Source organism: Papio anubis, chromosome 6, assembly GCF_008728515.1.
Source record: "Papio anubis isolate 15944 chromosome 6, Panubis1.0, whole genome shotgun sequence".
In the NCBI taxonomy this organism is placed as follows: domain Eukaryota; kingdom Metazoa; phylum Chordata; class Mammalia; order Primates; family Cercopithecidae; genus Papio; species Papio anubis.
In genome coordinates, this window is record NC_044981.1 from 108,296,082 (window position 1) to 108,317,643 (window position 21,562).

Consider the following 21,562-nt stretch of genomic DNA (forward strand, 5'->3'; position numbering starts at 1 on the left):
TATTCACAAATTCTGTAGTCATAATGACTTTATGGAACATAACTATCATGAACAATGAGGATTGACTATATTAACTTTTTATTTTTTTACTTCTTCAAATTTTACTTTCTGCATTTTTATTATAAGAGTAACCATATATTCCCTTTTTAAAGTTTGCAAACTCAGGAATAAGCATATATAGACATGCATGTGTTTGTATATGAATTTATGATTTGCTAATATGTATCTACGGTACAGAACACTTTTCATGACTCAAGTGATAAAAGCTAAATATGCATGAACAAAGTGAATTGAGAAAATTATTTAAATTAGATTTTATACTTAATTTGAGGTACATCTGAATTGCTAAATGCTTAGAATTGTACAGTATTTTGAAGATATACAGTTGTGTTGGTCAACTTTGAATGTTGGATTTCTTACCTAAATATAGAGAGATAGATGTAGTTCAAGTCTTTAAATTTTATCAAGTGACATTTTATAAGGCCATGAGAAAATGCATAATTTTTTAAAATAATGGTTGCATGTATTTTGGGTTATATTGCAGGGAAATTTGTTGTAGGAGTACTTTGGAGAGGCTCTAAGGAAGGATAGATTTAAGCTGATACTTGAAGAACAAGAAACATTTTGATAGGAAAAGAATGAGAGATATGTTATGGGTAAACAGAGAGAAAGAAAAATAAAGAAAACAGTATAAAAGAGATAAATATGAAGCATATTGGAAGATAGTGAAGGGATCAGGTTGGCCTAATTTACTTAAACATTAATTTAAATCACACTAATGATTTTTAGTGAATATGAGCGGTTAATATTTGAATCACTTAGGACACCTACTGAAACTGAATGTGTTCCCCTCAAATTCATATGTTGAAAACTATTCCCCAGTGTGATAGTATTTGGAGGTGGGGCCTTTGGGAGGTGATTAAGTCATGAGAGCAAAGCCATTATGAATGCAATTAATGCCCTTATGAAAGAGGTCCTGGAGAGCTCCGTTGCCTCTTTGCCTTGTGAAGACATGGGGAGAAGATAGCTGTCTATGCAAGAGGGCCCTCAGCAAATGCAGAATCTGCTTGTGCTTTCATCATGAACTTCTCAAGCCTCCAGCACTGTAAGAGTAAATTTCTGTAGTTTGTAAGCCACCCAGGCTATGGTACTTTGTTATAGCAGCCTGAATACACAAAGACACCTACTTATATACAGTGCATAAGCTAACATATTATTTAAAACAAGCAAAAACCAAACAAACAAAAATTGTACTTAACAACATTTTGGTTGGACAGAAACTTATATCCAGAACAGAATGATCTCTCTCTCGTTTAAACCCATCACACAGTTCATCTTATGGGAAAGCCTTATCCATTGATTTACGAAGGTTCACTTGATTAGATTTGGTGGAACCTCTGCATCAGACTTGGAATACAACATCCAGGATATGACTAATATCTGAAGGCAGATATTAAAACAATCTCCTATATAGAGAATGAGAGAGAGAGAGAGTGTGAGAAAGAATTTTGCCCACGCCCCACCTTTGCCAATCACTCTCTTAGGCGTTACGCATTCCTAACCCTTAAGGAGGCAGCACATACTCTGACTCACTGTTTTTCATTCCTTGTCTCTCCCCATCTCTCACCCAGGCCCTTGGGTGCCTGGTGTGCTTCAGCTCACTTTTGAAGATTGAAATTTTCTTGAGCTCAATTAATCACAAGATACTCTTAATGTTACTATATAACATAAAATTAACGGAAAAGGGAGTGGTAGGTTTTTTGTTTGTTTGTTTCTTTATACCCTTTCATCAGCTAATGCATATATAACCTTGTTTTATGTGTGTTTCTGTCTAAAGACGCTTTATATGATACATAGCTGATTCACTAACGTTGAACTCATGGTCAACAGCACTATAAATCATGCCTGAACAAAGCTTCTCTAACACAAGTACTTTGGGTGCACAAAACAGCAGGACCTTTTGCTTGGGGCTCCCTGTGCAGTGAGAAGATGACTTTCCCCTCTCCTTCCTGCATTTCTGCTCAAACATGTTATGCTCACCTGGTGGCTTCTGTGGGGTGGGAGTGGGAGGAATGAAACATTGTGGGGTTGCACCTTTTCCCATTTAACCACTTGCCTGTACTCTCGAAGCATGTGAATAAAGGCTTGACTGTAACTTTCTGTTTCACTTATTGTCCTAATCATAAACACCACACCTGGCAGTTTAGTGCGCACTCGCTCTTTCTCCCTTTGACAGAATCTATTTGAGCTTATATAGAATCCAAAGGGCTGTGGTATTCGGCATGGCGACCACGATTGTTCAGTTTTGTGTATGATTACTCTTTTCCTCGAGATTGTATCGCTGGGAAAAACATGCGCTTAATAGTGACTGAAGTTGCCATAGGACATTTTAGTACCAGAAAGGGTTTAAGATTTTTTTAGTCCGATTCGCACATTTTTACAGATACGGAGAGTGGGGCACACAGTGCTTTGAAGTCAAGCCACAACTGACACGTGGGATCCTGAGCCAGAGCAAGGTTTCTTCCTTGCTGTTCTTCCTTTCTAAATTTATATCTGAGAAGTGGATGGGAAAGAAAAAAAGTTACCTGAGACAAGAAAGGATGGATAAAGAAAGGAGTTGCTTGGCAAGCTCAGTATATGATGCTTCTTGTATATGACATTTCTTGCATTTGATGCTTCAGCTCACTTTTGAAGACTGAAATTTTCTTGAGCTCAATTAATCACAAGATACTCTTAATGTTACTATATAACATAAAATTAATGGAAAAGGGAGTGGTAGGTTTTTTTGTTTGTTTGTTTCTTTATACCCTCAGATAGTTCGCCAGAAGGCACAGGAAGCTTTATTTCCTTTACATGGCGCAGACAATTCTGCTCCTATCACCCTGAGCTCAAGAAGTAAACGGAGCACTGGACATGACTGGTGCCCACTCTCTCTCCATTCAGCCACACTTACCCCAAAAAGCCTTTCCTAAATCCCAAGGCAGGAACAAAAATGGAAGGAAAAGCTTAGCTTCTGAACTCTCTTGGTAGTTCTGACTGGGGCTGCCTATTAGAATTTTTCTTATGAGTTTTTGATAGTTAAGAAAAAACCTTTATTGATAGGTCTCTAAGGGCTCTATTTATTAACCAGATTTTTCTGTGCTAACATATAGTCACCAATTATAAAAGAACAGGAAGGATATCCAGCAGAATGTGAGATATGACCTTGTGTGAAGGTGAACCATTTTGAAAAGTGGTTGCTTGGCAAGGAGTGGGAAACCTGAAGAGTAAACCAGGGAAGAGGAAAACAAGGCATGTGCTTGAGACGGTCACAACGTGGGCAGGGCCTTCTGACATGCCTTGTAGTTGGCACCTCAGAATTGTACAACTGAGGAGAGAGGGGAGCAAGGGCAGTATTTGTCCACAGGCTTCCATTTCCTGGTCAAGAGAACTTCCCTGAACTTCCAAATAGTGCCTTTGTGAGTGCCAGGCTGATTCCTACCGAGGCTAATTACTCCAATAGAAAAGCCCTAGGGCGGAAAGTAAGGGATTTTGATGCAGCCAAGATGAAGTGTTACTCAGTTATGTTTGGGCAAAACTGACTGTCATATCAGCGGCTGAGGTGGAAGGCAAGGTGAAGGACGTGACATGGCCACGAGAAGGCTATGAAACAACGCGAAAGCCGTTGCTTTCAAATTTTGCCTGGTGGAGCGCTAGAAATTCTGTGGTGGTCCCTTGGGGACAGCACTGGTGGGCGGTATGGGGATGCAAGGTGAGCAGCGCTCTTGGCCCCAACATGTGGTTACATCTGGACAGTTGTTCTGTGATGGGTTTTATATATTGGGTCCCAAGTTCTTGAAATGAGTGTCTATGTCTAAAAACAAGTTTAGAGACTGCTCTCACAGACAATTATTTCAGTTAGATAAACATTAAACTTAGTGAGGATTAAAGACATGAAATTCTTGTATTTGAAAATGACATGCACCATTTAGTCTTGGTACTTACTCCTAGTACTTTTTTTTTTATTTCAATTTTTTTGTTTGAGTCAGAGTCCCACTGTGTCGCCCAGGCTGGAGTGCAGTGGTGCGATCTCGGCTCACCGCAGCCTCTGCCTCCGGGTACAAGCAATTCTTGTGCCTCAGCCTCCAGAGTAGTTGGGATTACAGGCATGTGCCATCAGGTCCAACTAATTTTTGTGTTTTTAGTAGACACAGCATTTCACCATGTTGCCCAGGCTGGTCTCAAACTCCTGACCTCAGGTGATCCACCTGCCTCCACCTCTCAAAGTACTGGCATTTATAAGAGCCACAGTGCCTGACCACCACGAGTACATTTTAAAATCTCATATGGTTGTATGTTATTTATCAAAATGAGCTTATTTTTTCTTGCTGCTGAGCTTAAAATATCTGTTTCAATTACTGCTTTAAACAGAGTCCTAGGAGAAATAATATTTCAACTTTTATATGTAAGGGATCCTATTAGATGTTCAAAATCTCAAAATAAATATTGCCAGCATTTATTATTTGAATGCATACAGACACCAATTAATTACTTTTATTTTCTTCTTAGCAGTAGAGAAATTGTGCTCTATTTAAATTTATTAACCGGTATTTTTTTGCAGCAGTAGCTGAGTTTTTTATACCTAAATATTAATTAAAACAATTAGATTAGAAAAATGCTTGCAAATAAATTTTTATGAATAATTTTTAACACATGTTTAAAAATAAGATCAGTTAAAAGTACTCAGAAGAGTTAATGGCCACAATGTTTGTTTGTTTTCTTTTATGTTTGTTGGTTTTATTTGACATCTATTTTCTAGCACTGGCCTACTGGAACTATAACAACTTGGGGTAACTGGGAAATTATGTATTTAAGCTTAAACATATGATATGATACCAATTATAAAAAGTTACAAAAACATACAAAAACATTTACTATGTATTTGTGTTTCCATATATTTACTATATATATGTGTTTCCATATGTAGTAAATGTTTAAAAACATGCATGTGAATACTCACCACTAAATTTATGGTAGTGGTAGTCTCAGTGAAAGGAGGGTAATGCGAGCACAGAAGAGACTTCAACTGTTTCAGTCTATCTGTCTCTCTGTCTATCTATCTATCTATCCATCCATCCTTTAACAGAAGAATTGTTCTGTAATTCTATATTTTTTTTATCTTTGGAGATGTTTCAAGAAATATCAGATAGGTCATCCTTTCAAGAAAGAAAACAGAGAGAGAAGAATGTAGAAAACTCATCGATTGGTAATGCCATGCAAATGACAAAGACACAGCTTACAACCAAGGAAAGTAAAAGCAATTTAGTGTGTTTAGGAGACACAGAAGAAGAGTTATTCTCCTCTGAATTAGTATCTATAGGGAAAATAGCACTTAAAATTCAAATTGTAATAGGTACCAGGAGCTCCCCCTTACTAAGTGAAAGGCATGCAATTAAGTTAGTATTTTTTAATGTAAGCCATTAAATTGAGAACTGAATTTTACTTAGTGTTTTCCACTTAAAATCTATCCTCTAATTAGGATATTTTATGGGTTTTAAAAAAGTGAATTTTATTAGTATTTGAGCTTTCTAAATAAACTATTATCTTTTTATTTTATGAAAATTACTAATGATCATATTTAGTGACATATGCTTTCAAATTGATTCAAATATATATGTATGTGTGTGTGAATTTATATATATATACACATACATATATATATATATATATATCCTTATATTAGATAAAACGTTATTATTCACTAATTTCTACCTACCTAAATCTGGATTAAGTTTAAAAGTTTATACTTCTGTTCCAATCAAGTATAACTGATCATCTTTAAATTTAAACCTGAATCAAATATTTGGTATATAGAACAAGTATAAGCTCACAGGACTTTTCTAAAATCAGAAATACTTCTTAGGAAGGAGAAATGACAATAACATCTTGCACATATTTAAATGCTCTTCTCTGATAATTAGTTATATTGGGAATTTATCTAACCACATTAAGAAATAGTCTTACAAATGAGAGTACTATTACTTGGCACTCTTCATTGGAAATTTACTGTAAGGATGGTTTACACAGCCCACAGAGATCTCAAAGTTTCTAGCCCTCCACTTTTCAACAGTGTCTGTACATACCACGTTCATAGCTACATGAACAAACCTTGGAAAAAGAATCTGCCAACATAAACACATCTGGGATTATATTAGTTTTTGCAGTTATGGGTAATCCTATAGTTTGGTTCAGGTATTAAATATTTTTAAAAAGTGAAACATCTCTGGTTGCTGTTACTCTTCGTTTTGATTTTTTTCTTTACAGTTCTTGACAATGAAACACTATCATCCCATTTTAAGTGGTTGCTACTTTTTGTAATATTTTCATCATATTTTCTAAAATCTTTGTGGTAATTTTCATAAAGTTATTCTGCAAGCATTAGTTTTCTTTAAAACCAAAAAAAGCTTTCAGGTGATGGTTACTGATAACATTTTTATGACTTAACATTTGGATGTAAAACCTTTAGAACATATTACAGTTTCTTCTTTCCTCCCTTGTATTCCTTAGAGCAGCCCTATTTAAGAATCTCATTTAAGTTATACTACTTAATAATGTTGTTGATGAAGGGATGATGGTGATGGTGGTACAAACAGAGCCAAAGAGTTAATCACAGCATCTGTGTTAGCAGTTATTTTTGTTGTTGTTGTTGCCATAGTCATCTGAGTCTCATGATTCACTCAATGGACTAAAACATCTTAATAAATATTACCTTAATATAATCAGAAAACTGCAGCTACTTGATCATTCAATAGTATTTGTTGAATTTGAAATAGAGAAGGAAGTGAGCACTTCTCCTCAATGCTTAATAGATGCAACATTATATCCAGCCTATTAGCAAGGACAATACATCCCTGAACTGATCATTTTGTAGTTTAAACACTGCAGCCTGGAGACAGTCAGTTAAATATTCTCGGCTAAATAGATATACTTGGTTCAATCCCCAGATGCCTTCCCTGTCACTTCATCTGTCACTAACTTGCCCATTTTTCTGTTTCACAGTCACATTCCAAGAGGGTTACCTAACCCTGCAATTAAAACCCACCCTGCCACAGGTGGGTGTTTGGGATGACCTTTCAAATAGTACTGCATTTTGTAAGAACTTTCAGTACCAAGAATAAAGCATAATATCATGTTCTCAGTAAGATGCACTGTCACCATGTTTCTCCAAGTCAACAAGAGGCCAGAGGTAATGCCTTTAAAACCAACTCACCTAACCAACAACATCTACACTGGAATAATAAGACCAATCTGCTTATTTCACAGCCAGTTGCCACTCTATTGGCCCTCTCTGTATTGCAAAGCATAAACTAAAGTGTAGAAAAATGAGGAAGGAAAATACCAAGAAGCAATAAAAAGGAATAAAATATTATGTTTCAGATGGCAGGATTCCTAGATGCTTTGGTAACTTTTGTTTCATGCTTTTTTTCCTTCAGGATTTCATACAGAATTTGGGGATAATTTGTTATTCCCAAGTTATTATTGCTGTATCAACCCACTCTGTCAACCTAATAGTCAAATTAACTCAAATCATGATTTGCCAGCACAATAAACATAAAATTATGTTAGCTAGGAGAGATTCAGTGGCACTGAATTAATGAAGTATCTGTTTTTGGAGAAAATCATTTACATTTTCTGTGCCTCAGTTTATTTACTTAGCATAGATAATCTCTAGAGTCCCTTCTAGCTTGATTAGTGTATGATTTTATGAATTTCTTTTAGAAAAAATGAGAAACATATTTTCTCTTCACAAAGTAGGCCTTTAATTATAACTTTTATTGTCATAACTGCAGAATGAAACTTGGCTTTTAATCTTTAATGTGAATCATTGTATTGAATTACTTAAAGTAAATGTTTTTAAAAATAAATTATTCCATTGATCTTCTTACATTTTTCCTTCTGTTGTTAGCCTTCCTCTCAGTAGATGGTGCTCTTTTCTTACAGACGATACTTATTCCTCATCAAAAGATCAGGGAAATTAGCTTTACTCTTTGAAAATCATTAATTAAAGAAATCAGACAGATGAGTAGAAAGAATTGCTTATAAGCAATTTGCAGCACCTTGGTAATGAAACGATACTGGGGAGAGCAATTGTTAAATGATTTAAGAGCTCCACTGAAACCTGCAATACTTGCTGAATAGGTGAAACAAATATTGTAACTAAATATGAAAATGCCTTGTTACCTACATACACATACCCCTGGTTAAAAAAGAAAAAACCCTCGATTTAGGAGCTATTTTAAAGTCTTAAAATATTTATATTCTTTAACAAAAACAGATATATGGCATTTCACATTCACATATAGTATTTGAATATATATTTGAATATACACATCAACAGCAACACAATCAATACCAATCTCAATCAATATTGAGAGCTTCCACACTCTGCCAAATATACCTGGAACATCTGGGTAAACAGAAAGTGGACCACAACTCTTTTGAATTAATTTTACTTGATAAGAACACTTTGTTTAGAGCACCCATCAAAACTTCCTGTATAAGCGTTTCTGCAGTCTCTAATGTGGAATTATGATGCTTTTGGTCACTCCTAATTAGCTCCAACTTGTGGAGGCATTGAAATACAGCCATGTCCTGCAGTTTTCCTGAACCAACCTACCCATTCCAGATGCAGTTTGTGACTTAGGCGATCTGAAGCTACCAATGGCAAACTGGTCTAGGCAACACAGCTGTCATGTTTGTTATAACAGGAGGAAAACTACCATGGAGAGACGCTAGGGAAACTTCCTCTACCTAGTGTTGCCTCAGGATGAAAGGAAGATACGGGTAAGGGCTGCTATGGTAGGGGAGAAGAAAGGGTGGGGTTGTAGTACAGGGAAGTACTAAACCAGCAGGAGTAGGAAAGTTGCCAAGGTCCATCTCAAAACAACTGAGAAGACTTCTCCCCCCTCCCCCCCCACACACACCACAGCCCCAACCAAATTTGGGAAAGCTAACGAGAATTTCTCTCCCATTATTCACAACTTACTCTTTCCATAGCTCCTGCAGAGGGACTGAGTGTAGGACTCTGCCAAGAGCCCTCTTTGCTCAGTATAAGGAAGAGCTCTAAGTCTACCCTATAACTTCCCCCCCACCCCTAGACCTTTGTAGCTTTAACCAAAGCAACTTCTCTGCTCCTGAAATTTTGGATTACTTCTTTATCAATTGAAAAAATAGAAAAGTAGATTTTCTCACAGAAATAGCTATCACTGTCCATGGTAGCCTCCAGAGTTCGCCCAGTTTACCTCCCCTCTTTCATCCTCCCGCCCAACAGTGAGCCTTGGGAGTTAGGTGTCTCTTTGGACTCCCTTGAGCCGCTGAACCCTCCGCTCGGAGCCCTGGTGCTTTCCTTACCTGACAATCACATACATGACCAGGAAGTTTCCGAAGAGCCCCACCACGCACACGATGGAGTAGAGGGCCATGATGGTGATGGCCGTGATCATGGAGGGACTGCCGGTCGGAGGGCACAGGCTGTCTCTCCCGCCCCGGTCGGTGCGGTTCGGACCGCATGGGTCGGACAGGTTGCCATCTAAGTGGGACAAGTTGACCCAGGAACCGGGGCTGGGTGCTGGGGAGCAACTTGAGTGCGCCAAGGCATCAGTGCAATTGCTGGCGTTCGTGGGGACAGCGCTGCTGTCCATGGTACTGACGGCCGGCCGGGCACCGCGGTGCGAGGTAGCCAGGAGCACCGGGACTTTTCGGTTCCAAGCGCCTCAGTGGCTTCCTTTCGCCGCTGCCACAGCTCCTGCTATTTCTTACAGAAACCAGTTCTGGCTGACACAGAGAGGAGCGTCAGGCGGAGGGGACCGAGCTGAGCATCTGACATTCTCCTCTGCCTGTAGCCCCCTCCCACCTTAGTAGTTCACAGCGGCTCATCCCCAGCCACGCACCGCTGCGGGAGGGGAGGGAGGGCCATGCGGGATTCGGAGGCTGGAAGGGAGGGAGGAGAGAAAAGGGGTGGATTTTGCGCAAAGCGATCCAAGGAGTCGGTCTCTTCACTGGGCACTCTTCTGTGCAAACACATCTAAGGGAGGGAGATGGAGAGAAGGGTTGGGGAGAGAGATAGAGTTAGTTTTTGGCAGCAGTGAAAAATAAGAAAGGGGGCTAACATCACTCCATTTTCCAGTGCCTTTTTCTCCTTCAAATCTGGCAGGGAATACACTGGCTTGACGAAACCCTAACAACCCTAAAACCCCAATGCTCTTCCATCCCTATTGCCAATTTTGATCATTTGGGAATAGGGGACACACAATCTTGTTTTGCAGTCCTTGTTGCCTCAGTTGCCAACATCTAAGAAAATGTAATAATGTTTCTCCAATTTTCTTCTCTACAAACCTGTTGGGAACAACAGCGATCCTCTATTTTCTGAAAAAGAAATAAGAAACAAATAAACTTTTGTGTAGAAAACCTGTTCCTCATTTTCCCCAATTTCTCTTAGGGTGAATCTCTGTTTACCTCTGATTTTGTCTCAGTGAGGAAGAGGCATAAGAAGTGGTTACAGAAATCAGAAGGTTGTGGCATCCAGTAAAGTCAACTAAAGATAATGTTGATCTTTCACATCTTAAATCTCATAGACCTATTAGGAATGATTTGTCCTTGTTATCTGAAGACTTCCTCGATAGACATATGCTTCTGAGAAGAAGGTTGTTAAAACCAAACAAAATTTGATTGCCTGTTTTCTAGTGTAAAAATTCTAGGAAAAGTCACATAACGTATGGAATTAGAGTGGCCTACAACAAGGTCCTTGAGAAACATGGATACGTTTTTGAATTTTATACCTTACTTCTAAATCCACGAGTGCTTCTATTTTAGAAATAAATTTGTAGTTACAAAGAGTAAGTTCTTGGCCTTTTTTCCCCTAAAGTTAACACCAATTCTGAAGTGATTCTCATTTCTGTGCATGTATATTTTTGTGCATGTATATATCTTTTAACCATAAACATTGAAAATACATGTCCCCAGTTGGTCTTGAAAAATTAACTGCACTCTCAGGGAACAGGGAGGGTAGATCTTGAAAGGAACATTTAATTCCAATATTATTTTTAGGTATTTATCTTAGAAGCAGATAACTCATAGGTAAACTCTATTAATCATAGGCTATTTGCCAATGTTCAGTATTATTTTTATCCTCTTACATTAAAGGGTATAATTTATACAATAAAATGTTACAGAGATTTCCTAGAGACTAACAAAAATACTTTAAAAACAAATTCTTCCATGAACTAATGTAACAATTCTCTTATACTGAGCTGAAATCTGTCTGCATGCACTCAGTTCCTTTGTGGTTAGTTCATGTGGAAGACAAGACACAGTGTAATAATTCCTGATCTTGGTCTTGGAGTCAAATCATTTTATAAATCAGCTTTATAACTATGTAGCTCTATGAGTTTGGACATGTTATTTTACCTTACAGATGACAGTCTTCTCATTAGTTTAAAAGGGGGGGGGGTGGGCTAGTAATATTCACCTCACATGTCTGTTAGCAGGATTAAATGAGTATACATTGCAATAGTAATTGCTTAATAAGTGATAGTTCATTACCATTATATGTCATATATTTGAAATCAACTGAGTAGTCTCTTTTGCAAGTTAAACACTGGCATCATTCAGTTGTTTCTTATAAGATGTAGTTCTGAGTTCTTTTGGTGGCCTTGCTGTTTGTCTATTCTCATTATAGCTTGTCTATCTGCTCTTAAACTACAGTTCTAGTGTTTAAAATAATGACCTAAGTTTGCCCTGATCAAAAAACAACAACAAAAAAGAAAACAAAAAAGAAACTGAGCCAGATTATAAACTTCATCTTTCTACCAGTACAATGAAAGTCCCAATCTTTTTTTATTTTTATTTTTTGGTCACATTGTTCTCTTGACTCTCCTTAGGTTTACCAATGACAAAATTCCCAAAACACAATCCAAGTCAGTTCCACAAATACTAAAGATCTGCTTTGGACCAGATGCTGTGATAGGAGCTGGAGTTTAAAAAGATGGATACAATTGTTTTTGATTATGGAAGCTTTCTTCTCATGCCTGGTGAATCATGTGTTTCATCTCCTATAAATATATAGTTGCTTTGGAGGGAGCTCAGTGCAACACTATAGTTTTTTACTTTTAAGTTACATCTTGTTAGATCCAGTTCATGATTGTTACCCACCAAGATCTTTTGGAATGGTGATTCTGTCATCTTTTGCATGCATTTTTTAATATACTTTATTTACTCTCTTAGCTTTGTACTCTGTAATAAGGTTCCTAAGGGAGGCCTACTCACTAACACAGTACTTAATACATAGTGGACTCCCTCCCTCACTCTCTGTGTTTCTTTCTGTATTAAATATATATGAATATGCATGTGCATCATATTTGAATTCAATTGAAAAAATGATTAGCATATATTTTGTGCCATTATCTATTTAATAAAATAATCTGGGTGATTTTTTAATGATACAGTTTGAAAATAAAACATCTTTATGGGAAAACCTTAATGAAGATATTTTGTCCTTTTTGACTCAATATAGTCTGTTAACAAACCAGGACTTAAATGTATATACTTATGGACTAGCTATATGCCTTTTCTTCTAGAATTATAGGTGAAGAGCAACCCCATTCCCATTGCCCTTTTCTAGAAACAGTTGTTTTTTTTTCTGTTTTATAGAAAAATGCAATTGCTCTCTAGAGAAGGACTTGAACTTTGTACTTCATATTCTCAGCTGAGATTGATTTTCTCTTTTTCTATTGGTCTTTATCATCTTTCACTGAGGATAGTTATTATCCTTCTATTTTGAATATAGAATCTTCTGGTTATCATTGCATGTCCTTCCTTATGTTGTATTAACATTTATATCTTGGTATCTTCCACCTATTTAATATACAATTCAGGGAACTGCAGAACAAATTTAATTTTCTTTCAAATATATTGACGGCCTTGAGAAACCTAGATAAAAAATGTTTCAGAAATAATAAATTAATACCACTTAATATGTAGTACAAAAGCACCTCAATTTCAAGCTTTTGTTATTTCAGAGTTTCCCTCTGGTATATTCCCCCTTTCCTCCATAATTGTTCATTTCCTACTCAATTGGTCTGAAGTCTATTGTGAAAATTCAAGTCTCTCATAAAAGCAGATGGACTGCAAATAAATGAGTCAATTTATTACAAACATAATTATTTTATACAGTATTGATCCCAAACACAAAATCTTTTATTTCATTGAGTCTTAATATGTAATTTGTACAATAGAAATATCTTTTTGTTGATGCTTCTTGCTTAGCCCAGGCTTTCTATTTGAAGGAAGACTACTTTATTATCTATCAATTTAGATTTAACATTGCTATCAAATCCATATCATGCAACATTTTTCACAAAAATTATTTGCTTCAAAGCAACGTATTTATTCATAGCATGGATGAATCCCAGGAAAGTGCTAAAAGTCACTTCCCTTTTTTGAATTTCAACATCTTTTGGCTTAGTTATTCATAGGATTGCCATCACCCTACACTTATTTTAATAGCTTAGTCCTGATTCTGTTGAGAGTGGCTGTTAATGGAACACATGATTAATGGCTATTAATGAGGAACACAGGCATAAATACTATGCAGGAAACAATTACAGTGGTTTGAAGCTCAGAAAAATGGGACATCCAAGGTTTCATTGGAGGAGCATTTTATATATTTGTTTATAGATCTTTTCTGTGTTATCTAACATTTAAATGTGTATAGCTAATGAGAATGCAAATTCATTGTGATACAATATTATCCTTGATCACTGGATTGTTGCATACATATCAAGTAAAATGGAATAGGCACTCTTTATTTGCATGGTAAAAAACAAATAAGTGAATGAAAGCAAAAAACTCCTCACACCAACTTCTACCCAATAAACCTAAAACAAAGGCATCTAGAATAAAGTGGATGACAGCCGTGGACGTTTGATTAAAAAAAAAAAAAAAAAAAAGCAGTTCAAAATCCAGGCTCAACTATTTACTTCCTTGTGACTTACTAAATTACTTACGCTTCCTAATATTTGGTTTCCTTTTCTGTAAAGCAAAAATATGAGAATCAACTTCAAAGAGGGTTTATAGGATTACACACATATGAAAGAATTTATCCTTTGTCTTTTGGCTTTTTATATCCTGTTGTATGTGGCCTAGAAATTAGCAAGAAGAATTATCATAAATAATACACTATATTTAATAATACAGAATCATCCTTAAAGGATCTGATTCTTTTAAGGGCCTGAAGGTAGTATCTAGGGTCCAGCTAAATCAACTCTTTTGAAAATTCATCCAAAAACAAATAGTTTAAATGATACGTAAGTCTAAATGTCTTTCTAAAATCTGGAACCTCATTTCTATTCAAGTCTTGCTCTTCAATTTCCAGTTACAGAGGTTTGCCATTACCCTAGTACAGCCCCTTATCACTTTCTATTAGATAAACAGTTGTCAGATGTTTCAGTCTCAGGACTCTACAAGTTTTTAAATTATTGAGGATCCAAAAAGCTTTTCTTATTTAGGTTATCTTTATCACAGTCTATCACTTCAGATATTAAAACTGAGAGATCTATAAAAACATTTCTTTATCATTATACTTTATTTTATTTATTTATTTATTTTTAAGACAGAGTCTCTCTCTGTCACCCAGGCTGCAGTGCAGTGGTGCTCAGCTCACTGCAAGCTCCACCTCCCGAGTTCACGCTATTCTCCTGCCTCAGCCTCCTGAGTAGCTGGGACTATAGGCACCTGCCACCATGCCTGGCTAATTTTGTTTTTGTATTTTTAGTAGGGACGCAGTTTCACCATGTTAGCCAGGATGGTCTCGATCTCCAGGCATGAGCCAACGTGCCCAGCCTATCATTATATTTTAAATAACAATACACCTATTACACGTAAACATAAATATTTTTCTAGGAAAAAGAAACCCTATATTTTTCCCAAGCAAGAAAATACTTAGTGAGAAGAATGGCATTGTTTTACATTATACAATTCTTTTAAATGTCTGATTTAGAAGAAGACAGTTGGATTCTCATATCTGCATCTGCATTCAATCAGTTGCAATACACTGTTTAGCTGATATACATGAACAAAAATATGGATTTACAATTGCATATATGTGTTTGGAAAAAGGAAGATTATTTTAACAGCCTTTACAAATAATAGTGGATATTTTTCTTTAATACTAAATCCAAACTTAAGAAGTGCTAGTTTTTTAAAGGTTAGTTGGTATGTGGAGATTAAAACCACATTAATGAATTTTTTGTACTTTGACACGTTTAAATCTATTGATCTGTCTTCTACTTTGAACGAATCTGCTATTCATGTGTAGTTTTGTAATAGTATGCATTGATCATTTAGAAAATACTAGTTCACTGCATTATGTCACTTTCCAAATGGTGAAACATGTCATTAGAAAACAGCAACAAATTACATTTGTTCATATTACAACTGGTCTTGTAGGAAATTTCTTCCAATATTGAGATGCTGTTAAGCTCCCAGTGGGAGACAATTTTCCAAATTCCAACTTTGCTTGAAAGCCTGAACTTAATCATTGGTAATAGATACTTTTAGTTTTCCTTGAGTTGATACATTCAGTTCTTTCATTTTCAGGAAGATATCTGCCAAACACAGAATTTCGAATAAATGTAGTTTATTTTTCAGTCATTCTTTAAATAAAAATAGTGATCCACAGAAAAAGTGGTTAGTTCAGTTCACAGCTCAAACAGTCATGCATGTGCTTTTCTTTGAGACAAATCTCTTACTTTAGTTTGTGGCAGAAGCTTCATGTGTCCTTCCCATGTCATCATACATAGATTTAAAGAGATGTACTCAAGGGCCAAGATTTAATACCATTAATACATTTTACTGATCCATTAATTATAGTTTTAAAAGTAGAACTTATTTCATGTTTTTCTTCTGTGACTGCAGGTCTGTGAAGAGCACAGTGACTCTTAGTACAGCATGGGGTTACTGTCTCGATTTCTGCTAAGGTGTGAGCAGTTGAACTCATGATTGCTTATGCACCATTCATGCAAAAATGCAATATAGTGAAAAAGCCATTTAACTTTATAGAATTATTATTAAAATTGGTTTAACCTCGTTGATCCATGGAAAGAGTCTTAGAGACCCCACAAATCCACAGACTATACTTTCAGAAGCGCTGATTTAGGTCATTATAAGAATGTCTCAGCTCTGTCTTTTGTTTCCTTTTACTCCATTGAACATTTGTACCAGTGCCATGTAAATCTTTCTAAAATCTCTTCTTGAGCAAATCACTCTTTTGCATTATAGCCTTCAATACTCACCAAAACAAAACAAAACAAACAAACAAACAAAATGTATTAACCTGCATTCTTATCTCCGTACAACTCTCTGTCCCTTTCCCTTGATTCTTTCTCTCATCCTCCCCTCCCTGAACTTCATGCTCCAAGGGTCACAGAGAAAGCAGTGGGGGCAGCACTTTTGCAGTGCTTTAATTCTGCTGTCAAACCCTTGCACATTTGCCTTTGTATAAAAGACTCGTTGGTGTTAATTCCATGGGACTATTCCATTTTCATTAAAAACTGGCATTTTATTCACATTTTCATCTCTAACCCAAGGCCTGCCTTCAATTTTCTCTCTGTTTTTCACAGCTTCCCTTTCTCCTCCTCCACACTTTAAAATCTGGCCTTTATTTCCAAGGACATTAGGGACTTTCATAATGTTAAATCTATTGGTGTTTTAGTCTTTATTTTGTAGCATCTCTCTTTTTGATATTCTTTATTATCTCTCTTCCATAACTTTATTTTTTAAAATTACTTTCCCACCCTGACAATTTCTTTTGGTTTATCTTAATGCTTTCTTCTTCCTTTGCTTGCATTTTAAATGTGGATGTTTTCCAGCATTCTCTCTATTAACCTTTTCAACGTGTTCTTCTTAAGTAATCTCAAGTCATTCTTGTCTTGGTTTTAACCTATATGCTGACAGATCCAACCTGCATCTCCAGCTCAGTTGTTTCTCTAAAGCTTCAGATTCTAATACAGATAACTTTGGTAGACATTTCCACTTAAATAACTCATGAGCACTGGAAATACAACAAGCCCAAAGCATTTTCACCTTCCTATCCAAACATAGTTCTCTTAATGGCATCATCATCTCCTTAGTTCCCCAAGGCAAAAATCTGGCAGCCTTCCTTGGCCTTCTAGGTAGGCAGCACTGTTCAGTGGTTAGCAATGTGAACTTTGAACTGGGTGAGGTGGCTTATCCCTGCAATCCCAGCATTTGAGAGTCAGAGGTGGGAGGATTACTTGAACCCAGGAGTTTGAGACCAGCGTGGGCAACATAGCAGAATCCCATCTCTACAAAAACAAAAAATTATCCAAGTGTTGTGGTGCATGCCTGTAATCTTAGCTACTCGGTAGGCTGAGGTGGGAGGATCACTTGAGCACAGGAGGTCGAGGCTTCAGTAAGCTATGACTGTGCCACTGCACTCCAGCCTGGGCAATAGAGAGAGATCCTGTCTCCAAAAACAATTTTAAAAGAAGTATAAATTCTCATACCCCATTTCTTGCTAAAATCTTGTTTCAATCACAGGCAATTGGTGTGACTATGAACAACTTAATCAGCTAGTTGATGGCCTGATTTTTTCATTTGTAAAATTGGGTTTCCAGTAGTGCTTACTTTATAAGACTTTTATGGGTGTTAAATGAGCTTCATTAATAAAGCACTTACAAGAGTCCTTGGCACAATATGCATCATATAAATTTTTGTTAAAGAAAATCATAGACTGCTCTCACTGCCTTTCCCACATTCAACTACCACGATTGTTGATTGTACCTTTTGGTATCATTTTTGTTGTTCAGACTTTCATGGCTCATACAGAGTTTTGCAGTGAGCTCTTAACTGATCTATTTTCCTACATGTTCATCCTATACACTGTAGCCAGAAAGAGATTAAAAGAATGGAAATCAGACTGTGCCCTTGCTGATGATGCTTGTTGGCTCCCCATAATGCACAGGATAAAGTTAAACATCCTGACATCTAAGGTCCTTGAGGACAAACCCTTTTAGCTGCATTTCTGGATACCCACTGTTTGCTCCTAGCTCACCATGAATCCTGAACGGCTTATAATTCCCTGTACTTGCCATGCTCTTTCTTTCTTCTCTGTTTTTGCTCATTTATTTTCCTCTAGCACACAGTAGATATTTAATAAACATTTTACTTTGATTTTTATTTTTATTATTTTTTCCGAGATGGAGTCTCACTCTGTCACCCAGGCTGGAGTGTAATGGCGTGATCTTGGCTCACTGCAATCTCCGCCTCCCAAGTTCAATCTCCGCCTCCCAAGTTCAATCTCCGCCTCCCAAGTTCAAGCAATTCTCCTGCCTCAGCCTCGCGAGTAGGTGGAATTACAAGTGTGTGCAACCACGCCCAGCTTTTTTTTTTTTTTTTTTTTTTTGTATTTTTAGTAGAGATGGGGTTTCACCATTTTGGTCAGTCTGGTCTCGAACTCCTGACTTCAAAGGATCTGCCCGCCTCGGTCTCTCAAAGTGCTGAGATTACAGGCGTGAGCCACTGCACCTAGCCAATAAACATTTCTTGACTCACTGTAAGACACTGGTTCTGTTGACATTATAGACTGGCAGTTATGGAATGTAGCAGCTCCTCAGTCTTTTCTGTAGCAACTGATTGCCAGGAGAGTGGTGTAGACTCCATTGTTTGGTGTATTCTAGACATATGCAACAGCGTATCTCAGAACTTAATGACCTGTGCCAAACAATTAATTGATAATTTTCTCTTTAAGTACTTTTAGTAAAATAATAATTTAAAATTGTCAAAATAGCAATATTTCATATTAACAGTAGGACATTGCATTTTTGAAATGAGATTTATAGAAATGTGAACTACTCACAGAGCTTTTGATGAGATTAAACTACCATAGAACATTTTATTTTTTTTGGTTGCTTTAAATATAAAATTAAACTTCCATGGTAACCTTAGAATTAAGTTACACTTAGATTCTTTGTGGCTGAAATTTCTGCTTCTTATCTTGGATTATATAGTCTAGGCTTCATTTGAATCCATTTGCAGGCTCATAGAGCAGTACTAACGTAACTTGTCTTTGTGTTTATCAGTTCTGTGACTGTTTTCATGTAAGAACAACGAAAGCAATCCATGTATTTTAATGGTGTTTATCACTCTCAATCCTTCTCACCTTCATAGAATGTTTCCTCTTTTCAGGGAGGAGATTGCCAAAATTGACATAGAACAAGGTCTACTACCCAAATTTATTCTCTAATCTGTCTGTATTTTTAGTACAGATGGGGTTTCACCAGGTTGGTCAGTCTGGTCTTGACCAGACTGTCTTTTTTCTCTAATCTCTCTGTAGTTTCCAAATCTTATAGGGGAAAATCCAAAAAAATTTTTGTACTAAAAATTAATTTGCTACTGGGAAAGTCCAGTGCATGTACTTTGTGAATATTTTCTATTATTCTGTTTTTTAGCTTACAATTTTACTTGTTTCTCCCTCATTTTCCTTGTAAGTGTCCAAGTACATAGTAAGAATATTGATTAAAGTAAATTGATGCTTTGAAGTTCATTCTTAATAATACCTTACTATAAAAGGTTTAAATTCTTAAAGAGACAGATATAGTTCTGTTTTGAATCTTTAAAATTTTTCTGGGCATAAAAGAAAAGTTCTAAAATCCCCAGTGTCCCCACAATGCCTGTCTTTTTATTTTCTTAATCAAGTTTATGGACCTCAAGAGCAAAAACCAGGATTTACCCTTCTTCATAAATATGTTAAAATCTCCTCTCTTAAATGTAAATGCACACCAAGGGGAAACTCTCAGAAGTCTACAGTATGTCAGGTATTCTACTACTTTTTAAGGAAATAGACCGGAATATAATGTACATGGGTACATGACTAAACATTTCCTGATAGGAGGCTACAGAATTATTAATGATAGCTCATTGTATTAGTCCATTCTCATGCTGCTAATAAAACATATCTGAGACTGGGTAATTATTAAAGGAAAGGGGTTTAATAGACTCACAGTTCAACATGGCTGGGGAGGCCTCAAAAAACTTAAAATCATGGCAGAAGAGGAAGCAAACACGTCCTTCTTCACATGGCAGCAGCAAGGAGAAGTGCAGAGTGAATGGGAGAAAAGCCTCCTATAAAACTATCAGATCTCATGAGAACTCACTACCATGAGAACAGCATGGAGGTAACTGCCCCTATGATTCAATGAACTCCCACTGGGCCCCTCCCATGACATGTGGGGATTATGGAAACTACAATTTAAGATGAGATTTGGGTGGGGACACAGCCAAAACATATCATCCATCATATGTCTAGAAAATCTCATCTGGAACTGTGCTTCCTTGTATATTAACATATCCTTTAATATAGCTGCAAGTGTTTAAGTCTTTATTTCTTGAAGGTAGAATTGATTTTTTTTTGAAATATTAAAGCCAAGTTTATGCATTCATTGTATTCATATTATTTTATTTGTGGTTTAAAGAAAGACATTCAGCTTTAGTGTATGTGAATGAAATTTATTTTCAAAAAACACGTTTATGAATTTTTTTAAAGCAATTTCAAGATTAGTTCTTAAACCAGCAAGTTTTTTCAGAAACAGATAATCTTACAAAATGACCATTTTGAAAGACTGCTTTCATTTATTCATATTCTAGAGTATTTAGTTTTTTTTAAAGGAAACATTTAATTTGTTGTCACGTTGCTCATATACTACTTTACAAAATGTCAGTCTTATGTATATCCAAATATTTTAAGAGCAGATCAGAGTTTAAAGGGGGCAGTGTTTAATATGTGAACCTATATTCGAGCTTAGCAAAGCCCCATGGAGACCTCTACAAGAGAAGGGCTACTGATAAGCTAGACCAAATAAGATAATAATTTTGGATTTCTGGTGAAGCAAGATGGCAGAATAAAGGACTCCACTAATTGTCACCCAGATAAGGACACCAATTTAACAACTATCTACACAAAAAAGCACCTCATAAGAACCAAAAATCAGGTAAGCACTCACAGCATCTGTTTTTTTTTTTTCTTCTCTGTTGCCTAGGCTGGAATGCAGTGGCGCAATCTCCGCTCAGGTTCATGCCATTCTCCTGCCTCAGCCTCCTGAGTAGCTGGTACCACAGGCACCTGCCACCACACCCGGCTAATTTTTTGTATTTTTAGTAGAGACGGGGTTTCACCATGTTGGCCAGGATGGTCTTGATCTCCTGACCTCATGATCTGTCTGCCTCGGCCTCCCAAAGTGCTGGGATTACAGGCGTGAGCCACCGTGCCCAGCCAGCACCTGGTTTTAACTTCATATCACTGAAAGAGAAAGAGGCACTGAAGGGGTAGGAAAAACAGTCTTGAATCACCAACACCATCCCTCCTCCATTTCCCAGTGGCGGGTGGGCAGTGCATGGACAGTGTTTCTGTGTGCTAGGTAGAGGGAGATTGTAACATTTGTGACATATTGAACTCAGTGCTGTCCTATTATAGCAGAAAACAGAACCGGACCAAACTGTGGGGAGCATT

The 21,562-nt window shown here is 36.7% G+C and overlaps 1 protein-coding gene across 1 annotated transcript in view; it reads right to left on the reverse strand.

The window, feature by feature from the left end:
* The window catches only part of OPRM1 (opioid receptor mu 1), a 92,572-nt gene extending 82,842 nt beyond the window's left edge, over positions 1-9,730 (reverse strand). Inside the window, exon 1 of the mRNA XM_021937720.2 lies at positions 9,391-9,730. Within this exon, the coding sequence (XP_021793412.1) occupies positions 9,391-9,680 (290 nt within the window). The 5' untranslated portion in view covers positions 9,681-9,730. The remainder of the gene's footprint in view (positions 1-9,390) is intronic.
* Positions 9,731-21,562: the final 11,832 nt, after the last annotated feature.